Source organism: Ictidomys tridecemlineatus, chromosome 9 (genome assembly GCF_052094955.1).
Source record: "Ictidomys tridecemlineatus isolate mIctTri1 chromosome 9, mIctTri1.hap1, whole genome shotgun sequence".
NCBI lineage: Eukaryota > Metazoa > Chordata > Mammalia > Rodentia > Sciuridae > Ictidomys > Ictidomys tridecemlineatus.
The window spans coordinates 116,474,329-116,486,485 of record NC_135485.1 but is presented as its reverse complement, the minus strand read 5'-3'; the positions used below and the strand labels follow the sequence as shown (position 1 = coordinate 116,486,485).

The window sequence follows — 12,157 nt, the reverse complement described above, 5'->3', positions numbered from 1 at the left end:
ACTGAAGTGGTTTTGTTCATATTATGACTTTTAAACTAGTTTTGCCTTCTGATCAATGAATTGCAGAAATTTAATCAGAATATTTTAAGCTTTGTCATTTGTCTGGAGGTGATTTTTTTTTCTTTTTTTTTTTTTTTTTGGTACTGGGGATGGAACCCTGGGACTTTGGCATGCTAGGCATGAAGGCGAATTCTTATTTATTGAATCACTGATTCTGTAACTTGGGAGCAGTGAGAATACATCTAATGCCTGAATGTTAAAGAGCAAAATCATTTTTCATCTTTCCTATCAAAAGTAACTCATCTACTGGCTTAGTACCTTTATATAAATGTAAAACAAAGTAACTTTATAAAATGTATTGGTTCTTTTTTCTATATGTATGTAGAAGGAAACAACATTAATAAAAATGAAGACATTTTTTAAAAGTAAATGGATAGTAATGTGTTTGTTTAGATAAAATTAATGTAATTTTAATGCAGTTATGAAGTTCCTGCACTCCTAGTTGGACAGAAGTAATGTGGTGGAACTCTCACGGACTCTATCCTTAACCTGTTCCTCTTGATCAGCAAATGTGTGTTAAGTTTTGGAGGAATGTGAGAAAAGAACACTTGACATCTGTCATCTGTCCCCTTTCAATTATTTGTTTTATTCTCCCTATCACAAACAAATCAAATTACATGTTTCTTTATTGCTTTTGCTCTCAACAAACATGTATTCCTAAGTCCCCTGCGGGATGACTTCTGTGTCCTCTTCTGTGCTGAACTTTTTGTTTGGATCATCAGTCTTTCTTTTAGCTAAAAAATAGCCTTGTAGCCATATTCAATATAATGTAGGTGTGCCTGCATAAAAGCTCTCTCCCATTTCCAAAGAGATATCTCAAAATACTTTAGGTTCATTTGAATTTATTTATGAACTAAAAAAAATGTGCTTGAAATATTACATGTCATCTTATGTATTTAGTGTAACCTATTTAAGTGACATTATATAAAATAGTAACTTAAAGATTTTTCCCCATTCTAATTAATGAAATAATTTATTTTTTTAGTCCTAGTTGGACACAATATCTTTGTTTTATTTTTATGTGGTGCTGAGGATCGAACCCGGGGCCTTGCACTTGCTAGGCAAGCACTCTACCTCTGAGCCACAATCCCAGCCCCGAAATAATTTCAAAGTAAAATTTGACTTTCTTATTTCTTATTTTTGTGGAGGGACCCACTTTACATCCTCATACTACTAGATCCTGCACTGGTTCACTCCCTTCTTCTGAAATCTTTTCGTGGTCTCTGTGACACAGTGCTTTCATGAAGTGTCTCCTGCTCCTCTTTCATGTGCTTTATTTGAGTAGTAAGGGCATAGAATTCCTTTCATTCACTATTTTAGACAGTTCTTCTTAACCCTTGGCCCTTTACTTTTCTCCCATCATTCCCACTTCTCCAGAGCTAACATTTCAAACAATACCAGAATGTTTCCATCCTAAACTTTGAAATAACTGGAGTTGAAATCGGCTGTGCCGCTTTCATCCTAAATTCAGATGTTTTCAGATTGTCTTTTCTTCATTGTTGAATATGAATGATGACTACTTTAAGGTTTAAAATATAAAGTAAAATATCAAAAATAATCTCTTTTTAATAGTTTGGTAGCTACTGGTCAAAAACAAAACTCCAAGTATCTCATGCTCTTGGTGATCTGTTTATACCATGAGTAGTGATGCAAAGAACAGTTTAGATCATAAGTAAGTTGAATCTTACTGTAATAGTAAATCTTAACCCCAAAATGCTTTTTAGTCATTAGTATTTATTTTCAGTCTTGAAAATGCATATCTAAATTATTTTCTTATAGGTATCAACTCTCCACAAGCTTTAAAGAAAATTCTTTCCCTATCTGAAGAAGGGAGTTTGGAACGTCACAAGAAGCCAGCTGACGATACAATATCAAATGCATCTTCACAGCTATCTTCTCCTCCCACTTCTCCACAAAGTTCTCCAAGAAAAGGTAGAAGTATACAACTTGCTCTTTTCCTTTATCAAACTCTCTACATTTCAGTTATAATAAATTCTGGAATTTTTAATATTATATTATTCATTTTAAATGATTCCTCATGATGTTCACTGGATTTTTTTCCCTCAGTGTATATAAATTGGGAAAAATTTTGGTATTTCTTTTTAATATTATTCTTATAATAAATAGAATTAAATTTATAACTATTTGGAACTGTTTCTAAAATTTAAGTTTTTTATTTGGCCAAGTGTGGAAAGAATTCTTTTACATTAAAATTCCATAAGACTAAATTTGATTACATAAAATTTAATACAGAGAAGTGCTCTTAGATAAAAAAAAACTTATATGTTCCTGATTTATTTTTTTCATTGTGTTAATATGGGTCTTGATTACCTTTTTTGTTGCTGTTTTTTAAAGAGACTACCTTTTAGGCAATCAAAATCTTCTCCTTATATGGATACTTTCTTATAGATGATAATTTTCTTCCACATAACTCTCTAGGTTCCTTCCTTCTCTTCCCTTTAATTGAAAGGGAGGGTGGGTGTCAGTCAGTAGTAAAAAGCTAAGATCTAAAAGGTTAATTAATTATAATATTTTACTGATTCAACAAATAACTGCTTTTCTTTGTAGACATTTCAGGCTTCTGTGCATTTGGTGTGGGTGTCAGTGCTAGGGCCCTTGTGAAATGGATATATCTAAATTCTTTTCTCATCCTATTGTTAGGTGGCAGTGGCAATCAGCTGAGATCTTTTGGCTCCGGGCAGTTGGACTTAACCAGTTCCTCCTCTTCTCTTGGAAGTGAGAACAGTAACAAGAATAACAATGCACCACGGACCTATGGGATAGGTGGGGTTTTTAGAACCAAAAATGGGGTGGGAAAGAGAGGAATCATCTCATTAGTTGAAGAAAATGAGAAAATTCCTCCAAGTGTTAGGTGCTCAATCTAAGTGATGATTTTTCTGGACAGAGTTTTTTGATTTTTGTTTTTATTTTTTTGAGCAGACTTTTCAGGGAAGATTTAAATCAGAATTTGTAGTGTGTGTTTATAAAAAGATATTTCATATATGAACATGTTCAATCTTTTCAAGACCTGTGTAACCTTTAAAAAATAAATCAGGAAGTACCAATTTACCAAATGGATGGAAACATACTTCAGAGTTGGGAGCATTTAAGTGCTCTAGAGATATATATATACATACATACATATATATATATATTTTTTTTTTCAAACTAATGTGAGATCCTTAGTCATGTATATATAGAAAAGATAAAAATAAGTACTGAGATTTGTTTTTTCTTTTCCATTAAAAATATCAAGACAAGCTTCTTCCTTTGTGACTTTCAGAAATATTTTTAGTAACAACTAGAGTTAAGGGTACTTTTGGGATAACAAATGGACATCTGTTGAGGCATTTTACAGTGATGGTCTGAAGAAAAGTACACATTACATCCTAAACAATTGACTTTTCATGTGATTCAGCTAATACATTATTAATGTTGAAAAACTGAATGGCAAAAATCCAAAGAGATATTCTTTAGATCTTATTTCTTATTCTTTTTGAAGACTATTTTCAGTTGAATTTTCTCTGCTGTACTTATACTCTAAAAGTTGAAAACAAGATTACTGATTTTACAGTTGGGGGAAAAAAATCAGTTGTTGTTGTTGTTTCCCAGTACTGGGATACAAACCCTGGTCTTGGGTGTTTGCTGGACAAGTGCTCTATGACTGAGTTATATCTGCAGCCCAGTTTCCTTTTGTAGTTTAATGGTAGTATAATTCATTAAGAATAGTCAAATAGTGCCATAGTTTCTGCATCTTTTCTGAGCTTCTATAATTGTGTGTGTGTGTGTGTCTCTGTCTGTCTGTCCCTCTCTAACTTTTGATTAAATGAGCCCCATCAGTAAAAATCTTTTAGTCACTTGGTCAATCAGTGGTGATATCCATGCATTTTTTTTTTTTTTTGCTTCTATTTGATGGACTTCAGTCTTATGTTGTAAACCTAGAGTATCTAACTAATGTGGTTTTGTTTCTCATGCAGGTTATACTTTGGCTCCCAGTGGTACTGTGGATAATTTTTCAGATTCTGGTCACAGTGAAATCTCTTCACGATCCAGTATTGTCAGCAATTCTTCTTTTGACTCGGTGCCAGTCTCGCTCCATGATGAGAGGCGCCAGAGGCACTCTGTCAGCATTGTGGAAACAAACCTAGGTGTGGGCAGGACAGAACGGCGGACCATGATTGAACCTGATCAATACAGCTTAGGGTAGATGGCTTTCCTTAGCATTCTTTCACATCCCTTCTTTCATGTCTCTTTTAAGAATGAATCCTTTGTGGATTGTTAAGTACCATCTTCTTTTTGTTGAGCCTTTTGCTTTTTAAGTTAAGCTTCTTCTTTATTGCATGAACACTGTGGCTTTGTGTGGGAGGTGGAGGGTGATGTTTGGCTGTATACCACTTCCTTGGTATAAGCTGCCTTCCTTAAGTATCCAGATGGTGTTGAACCATCCTTAACCTTGCAGGGAAAATGTTCTTCTCTAGCAAGTCATTGTTCTTTTTCTCTCTGCACTTATTTTATAGTAATGACAAAGGTAAGAAAACTGGACATGGCAGAACTGTCCACTATAATGCAGTTCAGTGGTATTTTTGGCCTCTTTCTGAGATGAGAGAAAGCTATCCTTCTAGGAAAAAAAAGATATTGAAATCATTCACTGTTTTCCTTTTCATCTGTTTTGTCCATTTAGATCATATGTGCCAATGTCTGAGAGCCGAGGCTTATATGCCACAGCTACAGTAATTTCTTCTCCAAGCACAGAGGAGCTTTCCCAAGACCAGGGGGATCGTGCTTCCCTCGATGCTGCTGACAGTGGTAGGGGAAGCTGGACATCGTGCTCAAGTGGTTCACATGATAATATACAGACCATCCAGCACCAGAGAAGTTGGGAAACCCTTCCGTTTGGCCACACCCACTTTGATTATTCAGGGGATCCTGCAGGTTTATGGGCCTCAAGTAGCCATATGGACCAAATGATGTTTTCTGATCATAGTGCAAAGTATAACAGGCAGAATCAAAGTAGAGAGAGTCTTGAACAGGCCCAATCCCGGGCAAGCTGGGCATCTTCCACAGGTTACTGGGGAGAAGACTCAGAGGGTGACACAGGAACAATAAAGCGAAGAGGTGGGAAGGATGTTTCCATAGAGGCTGAAAGCACTAGCATAACATCTGCAACCACAGAAGAAACCAAACCTGTGCCCGTGCCTGCCCACATAGCTGTGACACCCAGTACTGCAAAGGGGGTCATAGGTAAGTTTAAAAACTGGGAGTCTTGGCACATATGGATCGTGGCTGTAATCTGATTATTTCAAAAGTCAAAAAAGTATTTTGTGGGTTGTATTTTTTTTTTTTAATTGAACCCCATGGTGTTTAACCACTGGGCCATATTCCCAGACCGCCACCTTTTTTTTTTTTTTTTTTAAATTTTTTAAATTTAGAGACAGGGTCTTAACTAAGTTGCTGAGGCTGGCTTTGACTTCATGATCCTCCTGTCTCAGCCTCCCAAGTCACTGGGATTATAGGTGTGTACCACCATGCCCTGCTGTGTTTGTGGTTCATTTTGTCCATTGCTTTACAGGGCTTCCAAATTAGCACTGAATTCATGATTTTTATATGAATGGTGTGGTTAAGAGCCCAGCTGCATATAGTAAAACATTGAGTAAATTTAAGCTCCTAGTATCAGTCTACTGTCATTATGGATATTACCTAAATTTTTTTCTTTTAACTGGAAAATTATCAGAATAGATGCCTATTTTTCACAGGGAAGGGATTTTTTTTTTTTAATTGAAAATCTTTTAAATGTTGACCCTTAAAATATATTTAGAACTTTATCCTTTGCATAATAAAACCTTTTCATCAGCCAAGCATGGTGTGGTACACACCTTTAACATTAGCTGCTCAGGAGACTGAGACAGGAAGATTGCAAGTTTGAGATAACCTGAGCACTTGGGAAGACCCTGTCTGAAATTAAAACTTAAAAGGGGCTGATGTGTTGCTCAGTAGTAGACAAATTGCCTAGCATGTGTGAGGCCCTGGGTTCAGTCCCCAGCATGGCAAAATGTCCTTTTATTGATTTTTGTTATGTTGTCACACTGTTTCTGTGCTCAATGAATTCTGCACACTAGAGCAAGGCAGAAATTGCTTATCATGTAAAAGACTAAGGATTCAGGCATTGAACTCAGGCAGAAAGGGTTGGAATCCGTGTTTTGCTACTTTGTAGTAGCTCTCTGATACTGGACAAAGAAGCTCTGCCTTTTTGTTTCCTTATCTATAAAATGAGTTTAGTAATCTCTGCTTAATAGAGTTAGTGTGCGGATGAAAGAAAATCTATGAAAAGTACTCAGAACAGTGCCTAAGATAGTATATTCATAAGTAACAGAAAGATGCTGCTGCTCCTTCTGATGCAAAGTGATCTGGAATATGGGCATTATGGGCATCACTTTCATTAGTAGGAACATTGTAACTATTTTGCCTTACAAATAGTTGTGAGTGGAGGTCAAATTTAATAACCCTCTAAGATAAATAAGGAGATAACAGTAGTTATAGCTTTCTATCACTGCAACAAAATACTTGAGAAAATCAATTTAAAAGAGAAAAGATTTATTTTGGCTCACAGTGTAAGTTTCAGTCCATGGTCACTTAATTATTTGGGGGGCTGTGGTAAGGCAGATGGGGAAAGTGTGACAAAGCAAAACTGCTCATTTCTTGGCATCCAGGAAGCAAAAAATGTGAGAGAAAGGGACTGGGGCCAAAATATTCCCTTCAAGGACATGCCTCAGTCACCTACTTCCTCCAGTGAGACCCCATGTGCTAAAGTTTCCAGTAATGCCATCACCTAGAGACCAAACCTTCAACCCATGAGTCATTAGAGAACATTACAGATTTAAACTATAACAAGAGTTAAACATATTCTTAGGTTGATCTTTGTCAAGTGTTTTCTGTTGATAAATTCATTCTCAGAATTTTTATTGAAAAGAAAGGAAGTTTTTAGTTCCTAACAGTTGAGTCTAGAAAGTTCAATAAAACTTTAGTTTTACTTGCCTTTATAGATTTCATGTTGTAGGTCATAGACATTAACTAATAAAAAGATTTGCAGAAAAATAAATACCTCATAGTTTTAGTTTCAAAATTGGCATCCCTCTTTCTATACTACTTTTTCAACTTTATTTTAATTCACTGTTTTCCAGTGAAGCCTAGAGACTTGAAAGTAACATGGAATTGACTCTCAGGTTGATAAAAGCAAAACAAAAACAGAATAGACGAGTTTGTCTCTGAGGCAGGGAGAGAGAGAAAGAAAGGTAATTTTCACCAAGTACAAACATTTTCCAGTCATAATACTATGAACGTTTATGTTCTTGCTTTGCTTTAATCTGAGCAATAAATCCAAGGGTTAGGTGTTCACCTAGTTAACACTTCCTACTATTTTATAGGCACAAGCAGCTTTTTGTTGTTGTTTGTTTTTTATAGTGCTGAGGATTAAACTCAGGAACACACAGGCTCAGAAGGTGCCCCTAACAGTGAGCTATAGCCCCAGCCTTATAATATTTTCTTTAAGTAGTCTGTTTGTGCTTAAACATATTTAGATTGCTAGTAGCTTCACTGACCACACACAGGTAACCAAGGTGGATATTTGCTTTAGTTAACATCTGTTTCCTGGCCAGCCACACACCTGGCTGGTCAAACCAGAACACATTTGCTGCAACACTGCAAATGGTGTTTTAATAATAATCATTTTCATGTTTTATAAACATTTGTAGTGTGAAGTAGTCTTCCACAAAATTCTTAACAGCTGGTACATTGTTTCTGCTGCAGCACGAAAGGAGGGCAGGTATCGAGAGCCACCCCCAACCCCACCCGGCTACATTGGAATCCCCATCACTGACTTCCCAGAAGGGCATTCCCACCCAGCCAGGAAACCTCCGGACTACAACGTGGCACTTCAAAGGTCTCGGATGGTTGCCCGGTCCTCGGACGCTTCTGGGCCCTCGCCAGGACAGCAGCCACCTGGGCCCCCGACCAGCAGCAGGCCTGTGAGCAAACCTCAGTGGCATAAGCCCAGCGAGTCCGACCCACGCCTCGCCCCTCGCCAGTCTCAGGGCTTCTCCGCCGAGGAGGATGGTACATGCGTCTTCTTAAAACCTTTGCAAGAAAGGGGAACTTGGGCTCCTGTGAGGCTCCAGGGGGACTGGTGCTCTGACCTGTCCTCAGCTGTGTCCCTGCAGAGGCCACACAAGGAAGAATCCAGGTTTAGGGTTAAAGCTTTGGAGGGCTTTCTTCATGTGAGATGTGTCTGGGTTTTCTTTGCATTTTTTCTAAGATTACAGGGGGTCACTTGTAATAAAGCGTGCAGGTGCCTGGATATCTTTACTAGATTTTTTTGTTGGTTTTTGTTTTCTGTGGAACTGGGGGTGGAACCCAGAGCTTCTAGCATGTGAGGCAAGCGATCACCCACTAAAATACCCCAACCTGCACTTCTTTCCTAATTCTTAGTAAAATGAAAGTACTTCTGTGGCTCTATTTTAAGGTTAAAAATTTAAAATCTCACAAGTTTATACTGTGAGAATTTAAAGGAACATTTTGAACTATAAAACAAAGATGGTTCAAGTTTTCTGTGGAAAATGTCACATTTGGACTTTTAATGGGTTGGCTACACTTGGAGATGAAAGACATACTTCTCTCTTTGGACTTCTTTTTACAAATTTAAAAACCTACCTGCCTCTCTTGGATCGAGTACAGGAGGGAAATCATATTCTCCCCACCTTCTCTTTTTTGTTTTGTTTCCAGTTTAACCTGTTTTATTATGCAATCATTATAGATAAACGTGAAATACAATAAATGAACACTATTCATAATCTGCCACTTGAAGATGACCACTATTAACATCTTTTTATAGACTTCTTAATGTATGTGACTGTGTATAATTTTTTTTAAATTTTTTGTTTTTTTAGTTGTAAATGGACACAATACCTTTATTTTGTTTATTTATTTTTATGTGATGCTGGGGTCAAGCGCTCTACCGCTGAGCCACAACCCAGCCATGACTGTGTATTATTAAACAACACAGTCTGGTAGCTCAGTGGTAGAGCACTTGCCTACCATGTGTGAGGCACTGGTTTTGATTCTCAGCATCATATATAAAATAAATGCAATAAAGGTCCATTGACAACTAAAAAAAAGTATTTAAAAAAAAACACAGCACATTATGTTTTTATAACTTTCCTAAATGAATTTATTACTCATAATTTTGCATCTAATAAACATAACAATATATGTATTGTTAATATATTTGTGGGTGGGTGTGTATGAACATATGCATTATATATCAATTTTTAAGTTTTTAAAATTGTTAATTGCCTAAAAAACAGACAAGGGTTTTTGAGGAGCTGAATATGTATACATATGTATGATTTGTTTTTATTAGTACATCAGTGATGTATTCTCTACAGCATAGGAAATTACTTGCTTGCTCATTGATTTGTTGTTTTCTTCCCTGCCTTGTTTGTAGAAGATGAACAAGTGTCTGCTGTTTGAGGCACAGGCTGTCGTGGATCATGAGTGACCACCTAAAGGAGAGCACAAGAAGACGCCCCCAGCACTGGGGCCATGGAACTCACATCCTGAGGATGGTGGACCAGTTTGCCTCCTTCCCTGCCTTAAAAGCAGCATGGGGCTTCTTCTCCCCTTCTTCCTTTCCCCTTTGCATGTGAAATACTGTGAAGAAATTGCCCTGGCACTTTTCAGACTTTGTTGCTTGAAATGCACAGTGCAGCAATCTTCAAGCTCCCACTGTTGCTGCCTGCCACATCATACAGTATCCATTCCAAATTCCAAGATCATCACAACAAGATGATTCTCTCTGGCTGCACTTCTCAATGCCTGGAAGGATTTTTTAAAATCTTCCTTTTAGATTTCAATCCAGTCTAGCACTTGGTCTCGTTGGGATAATGAGAACAGCTAGCCAATGAACTACTTGGGGCCTTTAACCCACCAAGGAAGACAAAGGAAAACAGTGAAATCCTCTGAGTACAGTGCTTGTCCACTTGTTTACAATGTTTTTTTTTTTTTTTTAATGAATTTAAAGATTGTGTTTAGAGATTAAATGTTATATCCATTTAATGATTACAGTATTATTTTGAACCATAAGTAGGGTTGCCAGCCTGGGTTTCCAAAACAAAAACAAAAAAACCAAATATGCCGGACAGGGTGTGGCCACACAAGAAGGGAAGAGAAGACCTGGTTTGTGACCCTGTCTTCCCATGTCCTTCTGGCCTCACCCTCAAAGTGCCCTATCCTGGAAGTATGAAATGTTAGCCAATTACTTAAATACCAAGGCACCTCATCCACTCCTTCCCCAGTGGGTGGGGGTCTTTTGTAAAACTGTTTGCACATGGCCAGGGGAGGGAAATAGGACTCGTTGTGTCCTGTGTGAGCCTTATGGAGGCAGGGCAGTGTCATCTGAGGGTGTGTCCTGCTCCATTGAAATGGATGGCAAACCCCATTTTTTAAGTTATATTTTGGGATTTTGTTAATTTAGAGATTTAGGATATTTGTGTTTTTATTTTTTAAAAGAAACATTTATAACTGGATAGCATTGCAGTGAAAGCAGCTTGGGATGTTGGAGCTAATGCCAGCTGTTAATACTGCTCTTTCAAGACAGCCTCCCTTTATCAAATTGGCATTAGGGAATAAATAAGTCTTTAAACATAATAAAAGATCAAAAGTCTGGTTAGATATACCAGCCTTTGCAAGGTGGGTTAGTCACCAGAGACTAACCTGTAAGTGGCTTTATGGATGCTGCGTAGAGAGAAGTCTAAGTGTAGCAACCATCTGCTCACAGCTGCTATTAACCCTATAATGACTGAAAATGACCCTTCCACTCTATTTTTGTGTTGTTTTTGCACAGACTCCGGAAAAGTGAAGGCTGCCAATCCGAGTAGTACTCAAATGTGAGGAACTGCTGGTCTTGGATTTTTTTTTTCCATTAAATTCAGCTGATCATATTGATCAGTAGATAAACGTAAATAGCTTCAAATTTTAAAAGTCGAATTGCAGTGTTTTTTCACTGTATCAAACAATGTCAGTGCTTTATTTAATAATTCTCTTCTGTATCATGGCATTTGTCTACTTGCTTATATATTACATTGTCAATTTATGCATTTGTAATTTTACATGTAATATGCATTATTTGCCGGTTTTATTATATAGGCTATGGACCTCATGTGCATATAGAAAGACAGAAATCTAGCTCTACCACAAGTTGCACAAATGTTATCTAAACATTAAGTAATTGTAGAACATAGGACTGCTAATCTCAGTTCGCTCTGTGATGTCAAGTGCAGAATGTACAATTAACTGGTGATTTCCTCATAACTTTTTGATACTACTTGTACCTGTATGTCTTTTAGAAAGACATTGGTGGAGTCTGTATCCCTTTTGTATTTTTAATACAATAATTGTACATATTGGTTATATTTTTGTTGAAGATGGTAGAAATGTACTATGTTTATGCTTCTACATCCAGTTTGTACAAGCTGGAAAATAAATAAATATAACATAAAGCCTTGTGAATATTCTTAATGAATTGTGCATGCTTTTTATTTCTGAAATAACAAGTCTTCAGTCTCACTACCAGAGCTTGAAATCCAGAGGCATAAGAGGCTTAACTTCTTGCTTGGTAGAAACTGTCTGATAGCCTATTTCTTTTAAGGAAGCTTTCTGTTGATTCAAAGAAATTAATATCATTAATGTTATTAACACCAACATAATGCATCTTCAGATTTGGCACTGCTTCTTAAGGCTCAGTAAAAAAATGAAGATATCAAAATATATTTGCATTAAACATTGTCTTTTCTCAATCTTCCCCAAAAAATCTGTATGGGACAAAAATATTTTGATTCCCAGTATATGTACTGAGAAGTAGGACCTCAGAGAACAGAAAATTATTTTTCAGATTCATGATCACTAAGAGTACAATTTAGCTATTGATTGTGAACTTCTAAATAGAATATATTTTGTCTATGAGGGTTTGTTTTCTGTGATGCTGGGGAGGTACAGCCTCACGCATGCTAGATAAGTGCTGTACCACTGAGCTACATCTCCTGCCCTC

The 12,157-nt window shown here is 36.9% G+C and overlaps 1 protein-coding gene across 13 annotated transcripts in view; it reads left to right on the top strand.

Moving 5' to 3' along the window:
* Positions 1 to 11,628, top strand: part of Rapgef2 (Rap guanine nucleotide exchange factor 2) — a 251,730-nt gene extending 240,102 nt beyond the window's left edge. For 6 of the 13 annotated variants that reach the window (XM_078021946.1, XM_078021947.1, XM_078021945.1 and 3 more), the window contains 6 exons: positions 1,840 to 1,992; positions 2,722 to 2,844; positions 4,038 to 4,263; positions 4,742 to 5,301; positions 7,864 to 8,169; positions 9,557 to 11,628. In XM_078021946.1, coding sequence (XP_077878072.1) covers positions 1,840 to 1,992; positions 2,722 to 2,844; positions 4,038 to 4,263; positions 4,742 to 5,301; positions 7,864 to 8,169; positions 9,557 to 9,582 — 1,394 coding nt within the window. In that variant the 3' untranslated portion in view covers positions 9,583 to 11,628. Of the gene's footprint in view, positions 1 to 1,839; positions 1,993 to 2,721; positions 2,845 to 4,037; positions 4,264 to 4,741; positions 5,302 to 7,863; positions 8,170 to 9,556 lie in introns of those variants that run through there. The other 7 variants (XM_078021950.1, XM_078021949.1, XM_021730292.3 and 4 more) reach the window with 3 other exon arrangements.
* Positions 11,629 to 12,157: the final 529 nt, after the last annotated feature.